The sequence below is a fragment of the Nymphaea colorata genome, chromosome 12 (assembly GCF_008831285.2).
Source record: "Nymphaea colorata isolate Beijing-Zhang1983 chromosome 12, ASM883128v2, whole genome shotgun sequence".
Taxonomy (NCBI): domain Eukaryota; kingdom Viridiplantae; phylum Streptophyta; class Magnoliopsida; order Nymphaeales; family Nymphaeaceae; genus Nymphaea; species Nymphaea colorata.
This window is the reverse complement of record NC_045149.1, coordinates 4,392,142-4,398,716: the sequence shown is the minus strand read 5'-3', so window position 1 is coordinate 4,398,716 and position 6,575 is coordinate 4,392,142. Positions and strand designations below refer to the sequence as shown.

General features: G+C 41.0%; 1 protein-coding gene across 1 annotated transcript; it reads left to right on the top strand.

The window, feature by feature from the left end:
* The first annotated feature begins 1,583 nt into the window (after nucleotides 1-1,583).
* Nucleotides 1,584-6,298, top strand: LOC116265903 (probable aquaporin PIP1-2). Its single transcript, XM_031646894.2, has 4 exons — nucleotides 1,584-2,134; nucleotides 2,381-2,676; nucleotides 4,463-4,603; nucleotides 5,732-6,298. Exons 1-4 carry the CDS (start codon nucleotides 1,804-1,806, stop codon nucleotides 5,828-5,830), a joined length of 867 nt encoding a protein of 288 aa, XP_031502754.1. The 5' UTR covers nucleotides 1,584-1,803; the 3' UTR covers nucleotides 5,831-6,298.
* The last annotated feature ends 277 nt before the right edge of the window (nucleotides 6,299-6,575 follow it).

Genomic DNA, 6,575 nt, shown 5'->3' with positions numbered 1-6,575 from the left:
CACCATCGGTTGCTTCCTGGGTCCGTCCTTTTCCTACCCCACCATCTGATGCCTGTCGGTTGTTGGGCCCCTCTTTTCGGAACGCCCACCCATGGATTTTCCCGTCCACTCGCACCCCCCTTGGCTCATCCCCACCGGTGGGAAGTCTCTGCTGTAGTTGGAAGCCGCGTGCTCCATAGCGATTTCCATCGCCGACCAGGTGCTCTCCTCCCGCCCCAATGGGTGGGGGGAGCAGGGGAAGCTGCAATCGTAAACCCTACCTCCTCCAGCGCAGATACACTCACTCTCAATCGTAAACCCTCCAGGACAAAAAATGGAACTTACCATTCAAAAAAAAAAAGGAGCTTACCGGACAGACTGAGCTGCAAATTCGAGAAAGCAATTTTGCGAAATGGTAATTCACCTCCACGGCACAAAATCACAGAGGACGCAAAAATATAGCCGTTAGACGTGTGCTCACCAGCCTCTATAAACGGGCATTGAGTTATCGCCATAGCTCAAGGCCCTCAACGGTCACCTTTTGCCCCGAAAAGGAGCCGTTGCCCTTTTCCTTGTCTCTTTGAGGCTACCCTTCCGCTACAATACTAGGACGGTTTTAGGCTTTGATTCCTAAAAGGGCTTAAACGAAAGGCAATAGGTAACAGCTTCCGGTGCTGTAGCCATGGTTCCTCTTCTACAAGCGTTAACTAAAGACCGTCAATGTAATGCTAACATAATCCTCGTCTTCAATGAAGCAGCATCAGCGACGCTGTTTTGCGCTACTGATTTTTTTTTTTTTCGCTAATTATGCTTCCATGAGAGGTTCAAGATTAGAGCGACACTCTTTTAGCAGGCATTTTAGGTTATTTGTTGAAATAAACATCTAGAATCTAGATGTAAAAAAGGAAACCATGCACAAAATATGAACTTCCCTAGGAATTTATAGAAAAATAGCAGTTAGTATTCATGAGCAGAGATTTACTGCGTGTAATTTATCTAATTCTTCATTCCTTTGTTGTGGTTGTACCGCATTAATTCCTGTTCTTCGTAACCACCATCATAAAAGTGGCATCACAGGACCGATTAGACAGGAAGCGTAGTTCCGTTCTAAAAGTACAACAAAACAGGTATTGTCAATCTTGGGAAAGTGTTAATCTAATCTAAGAAACTAAAAAAATCTAAAAGAAGAGAAAAGACACTTGGATCAACAAATCCACCATGAATTCAACTATCTCGACCGACTGAAATCCACTGTCCAACTACTGAAATTTTAGGTAACAATTGGACCCTACCGCAAAATTACAGTTGAAATAACAGGTGCCTGCGCAGCCATGACTCTATAGTGATTTTTATGGTGTTACAAACAGAAATGGATGGTATTAAAACAAGTGGGTTGGAAGTTAAGAACAAAATTAGAAGAACAAGCATAGAGACGAAAGTAATCAAGATTTTCTTGTTGGTTTGACAAAAACAAAAAAATAAAAGCAGGTTGTTCAGGTTGCAGAACCTTACCCTATCCTCCCTCCGGTCAGCAGAAAACAGACCAGAACAACCCGGTGCCCCCACCTACTCGGCTTTCCAGAACTCCCCCTTAAAAAAAAGCTAAAAACAACCTCTGGTTTCCTACTTTTTGAAGACCACCCAACACCTTACATTCTTCCACTATTACCCCTTCTTTAATCCATTTTTTGTTTACTTTTCTCTATAAAAACTGGTCTTCCACATTTTACAGGCTTCACCGGCCACGCAGCCCATCTGTTGTTTTCTAACTTTTCTTGCTTTTCTGGGGGAGGGTTTGAGAGAGAAGAGAATAGCCGAGGAAGAATGGAGGGGAAGGAGGAAGATGTGAAGCTTGGGGCAAACAAATTCTCAGAGAGGCAACCTATCGGCACAGCAGCCCAGGGAGCGGACAAGGACTACAAGGAGCCTCCACCAGCGCCATTCTTCGAACCAGGAGAGCTGAAGTCATGGTCCTTCTGGAGAGCCGGCATTGCAGAGTTCATGGCCACTTTCCTTTTCTTGTACATCACCATTCTCACCGTCATGGGTGTGAACGGTTCCAAGGGAGTTTGTTCTTCAGTGGGTATCCAAGGGATTGCCTGGGCTTTTGGTGGTATGATCTTTGCCTTGGTCTACTGCACTGCAGGGGTATCAGGTAAACCTCCTAATGTCTACCACCCTCTTCGCCTTCTCTGCTAATTTTTGTTGCAAACTCGACAAGCGGACAAGGTGTTCCCTTTGTCGGTTCATCTCTCTCTAGCAAAGTATTGAGAGAATGTCCCTGTTCTCACTTCTCATTGCTAGTTTAGTGTTTTCTCTCTGTTGTACTTAAACCAAGCAGTTGGTTTATTTAACTTGGTGTTTGTTGTGCTTTAACTTTTCCTTGACTCTCCCTTCTTAGGCGGCCACATCAACCCCGCAGTGACTTTCGGGTTGCTGCTCGCCAGGAAGCTGTCCCTCACAAGGGCCCTCTTCTACATGTTCATGCAGTGCGCTGGCGCTATTTGTGGTGCTGGTGTCGTAAGGGGATTTGAGCACCGCCAGTACAAGCTGTTAGGTGGGGGTGTTAACTTTGTCAAACCAGGTTACACTAAAGGCGACGGTCTTGGCGCAGAGATCATTGGCACATTTGTGCTTGTCTACACCGTCTTCTCTGCTACTGATGCCAAGAGAAAAGCCAGAGATTCTCATGTTCCTGTGAGTTTTCTTTCTTTTCCTACCATCAATCTTAAGATTGACCTGGTTTCTTCTTCTTGCCTTTTCACATTTTATTTTGAAAAACATTTCTAGAAGCCTTGCTCAACTTGCTGTTCATTTTGTGTTTGTTCTAATCTTTTATTTGTCAAACATCATGAGAAATTATGGACGTTCATTTGCGCTGACAATAAGTTGTTCAAGTTCCCAACGTTGTCGTTCAGCAGCCTGAGCTTCCGATGGCTTTGTCCTTGTCCACTAGGCGTAGTGGTTGAGGCATATCTTGGGGTTCACTGCTCAGGGCATCTAAGTCATTAAATTTTCTGCCCAAATACGGGATTCACTGCTTAGGGCATCTAAGCCATTAAATCTTCTGCCCAAATACGCTAAACTCTTCCGCCGTTCCTGTTTGGTGGAATTCTTTGCCGTTGCACGGATATTGCTTATTTATGTTCATGTCTTGAATGCTACCAACGTGGCATTTACTCTTTGACAGCTAATTTGTTTTGTCGTTGTCTCTTTGCTTTTTCTTTATGCTCGCAAGTTTCCAAAAATTCCATAGTTTCTATTTTTGAGTGGGTATGGATGTTCACGTGATCCCCATGAAGGGTGTTAATGTCACCTACATGGACATATAAATCATGGGTCATACATCTGAGATAATACAGAAACCAGAGATGTGATAGCAGTTAAGACTTAAGAATCCACAGAGAACCAAATATCTTGTTCAAGTTTACTTATGAGAGACAGAAAACCCTGCCCATTCAATTTTATCTAGTGATTTCTTTATTTTTGTGTCTACTTTATTTCATTGTTTTATTTCTTCCTGCCTTTTTCCACTTTCACGCAATTCTTCTAGCCTAGCTTCATTCTTAGCATTTTAGAATAGAGGAGAAATTTCTCCAAAAGCTTCTGTTACATCTGGAAAATTTCTGTTTCTTTGACCTTTTTTATCTGGACTGAGAAGTGCATTTTACTTTTCTTTGACTCCACTGCTTTGATTTTAATTTTAAGTAAAACTCGTGTCTGGGATCTCAGCGGGGTTAGATTTTGTTTCACTGAATTAGGCCATCCATCGTGTTCTTTGGTTGGAAAACCGTATTTGATTGGGAATAATCCACAAAAACCACCTAATAACTTTTACTGAAAGAATAAAAGCATGCTTAACTGTCGAAAATTTTTTATTTAGCCCTCTAATCTACATGACTTTGTTCGAAATGGTAAATGTAAAATACTCAGTAAGAATTCTTGTGTTCCTGGAACACAGATTTTTAGGTGTCATAAAGTCGCTCGCACAGCTGTGGCATTAGGACTACTAGGGAAGATTTTTATCAAATCAAATCTTCAAATTTAACCAAATGTAATTTTGTTCGTGTTCCAACTAAGGAGGTAAAACTGGGTGCTCCCTAAACTTTTCGGCTTTAATGCTTTACTTGCAAGAAAAACTTTACTGGGCCCAACCAGACTGTGAAACTCTGTGGTTCCTATTCTCCTTCCCTTTTTTGCTTTATTCATTGAAGCTTTATGTCACTGTATTTCCTCACACATCAGTGATCAGATATTTATAGACAATTACATGAAATTGCAAGACAGTTTAGATGAAGACAAAGAGGTTCAGGTGCATTTCGTGGGGGATTTATCAGATGTAGCCTTCTAGAATTCAACTCTACTAAAACGTACTCACACTGCTTAGTGCTGCCACTTTTGCCTGAAACAGTTATTGATAGACCTCTGTGATCTGTTGGCTGAGTTATGATAAGCTATTGTTTTTTCATTTTTGATTTTACAGATTCTGGCTCCCCTGCCTATTGGGTTTGCAGTCTTCCTTGTTCATCTTGCTACCATCCCCATCACTGGAACTGGCATTAACCCCGCTAGAAGCCTTGGAGCCGCCATCATCTATAACAGCGAGCACGCTTGGCATGACCATGTAAGTCATTTCTTTTACTACTACCTTTGAGAACTAACTTTCTGAAATGTCGACAGTCCCTTTTTTGTAGTTCAAATAGGAGTTTAATTAATACTATACTAATCATTTCTTCTCTCCTGAAACTCTTTTTTCTCTCTTTTTTTTTTCGACCAATTAAGCAGGAATTTGAAAGTTATCTGTCGTAAAAAATAAAAACACCATGCATCGTTTCAACCGGCAATGGTTTTTTTTCGCTCTAAAAAATTCTCCAGTGCTGTTTGAAATCATGAAGACATCTTCTTTGGATCCGTGATATTCTGCTGAAAAAGAGAAGAAGCTAAATGGGGTACCTGTGTAGCGATGACGAGAAGGCATGTAGCTTTCTGCAAAGCAATGGAAGGACGAGAAAAAAAAGGTTTCACTTTCTTCGCAGCCAAGCTGTCTACAGCAAGCAACCGTTGTACCTCTCTCAGTAGCTTTTAGAAGGGACAATTGATAAGGATGACATCAAAGTGAAACTATATATATATATATCTATATATATATATATATAGATAGATAGAGAGAGAGAGAGAGAGAGAGAGAGAGAAAAGAACATTTTTTTTTTTTTTTTTGATGCACATGCAACTTCTGCCAGTGCCATATATAATTTATCTGGCATCTGGACTATACAAATATTCGGCTGGCCAAATTTCTACAGCAAATGTTAGGATGATGATGATGATAATCATCATCAGCTCCCATGCATAGGGGATGAATGACCATGGCATGTTCATTCATAATTCATAATCTGCTGAAAAAGAGAGGAAGCTAAATGGGGTGCCTGTGTAGCGATGATGAGAGTAGAAAAAAAGGTTTCACTTTCTTTGCAGCTAGATAGATAGAGAGAGATAGATGCACATGCAACTTCTGCCTGTGCCATATAAATTATCTGCCATCCGGTCTACACAAACATTCGGCTGGTCTACACAAGCCCATGTAAGGGGATGAAGGACCATCGCATGTTGATTCATAATTTATATTCTGCTGGAAAAGAGAAGTCCTCCTTTATGAAGATGGTGATTTTTTCTGGGATCTCATATTTCTAAATTTCTAAGTGCTGGAATATCTTGTCTGCTCTAATTTACTTTTTTCCTTTTTTTCTGCCAGTGGATCTTCTGGGTGGGACCCTTCGTCGGAGCTGCCCTTGCCGCGGTGTACCACCAGATGATCATTAGAGCAATCCCATTCAAAGCCAGTAGGCCTTAGGTAGAAATGAATGATTTTCATTAATGATTTCATCCCCACCAACCTACCGACGATGATGATCATCACCACCATTGATGGTCCTTTCTTTTTTCGGTTTCCTGGGGTGTGAGTGTACGTGTGTGTGTTTCCTCATGTGTGTGTATTCATATCAGAGAGATACATATCAGAGAGATACTGTTAGTGTGTGCTCATTTATTTTTTTCTATTGTACTTTTGCTGTATCGAACCATTTCGGTGTGTTATGGAAGGACCCAAGCCAGCTGAAAGCCTGAAAGGTCCCTTGGCCAACGAGGTGATCAAGCCCATGGATGAAATTTTTCATATCATGAGGATCAGTGGAGCAGCATATAGCCAGAGTCCTCCTGGGTTGCCCAAAAAAAAAAAAAATTAAGTATATGCAATATGTTGTTTGTTTTACTCGCCATTTGTTGTTAAGGGGAAATAAAAATTTTAAAATTTTAAGTGGCACCAATATGCAAATAAAAAAAATACCCTGAACTGTATAACTCAGAGGACCCATCATCCAGATAAATGAATCCATGTCATCTTGGCAAACACGCTTACACCCCATATATAGCCAGAGTCCTCATGGGTTGCCCAAAAAACAATTTAAATATATGCAATATGTTGTTTGTTTTACTCTCCACTGCGAAGGGAAAATAAAATTTTAAAACTTTAAGTGGCACCAATATGCAAATAAAAAATACCCAACTCAAATGATTACGACCCATCATCCATAGAAATG

Bases quoted from the DNA above. Each gene is read 5' to 3' on its own strand.
- LOC116265903 (XM_031646894.2), top strand. From the start codon at position 1,804: ATGGAGGGGAAGGAGGAAGATGTGAAGCTTGGGGCAAACAAATTCTCA. The intron at 2,677-4,462 runs GTGAGTTTTCTT...TTGATTTTACAG, and splicing joins CCAGAGATTCTCATGTTCCT to ATTCTGGCTCCCCTGCCTAT. The intron at 4,604-5,731 runs GTAAGTCATTTC...TTTTTCTGCCAG, and splicing joins AGCACGCTTGGCATGACCAT to TGGATCTTCTGGGTGGGACC.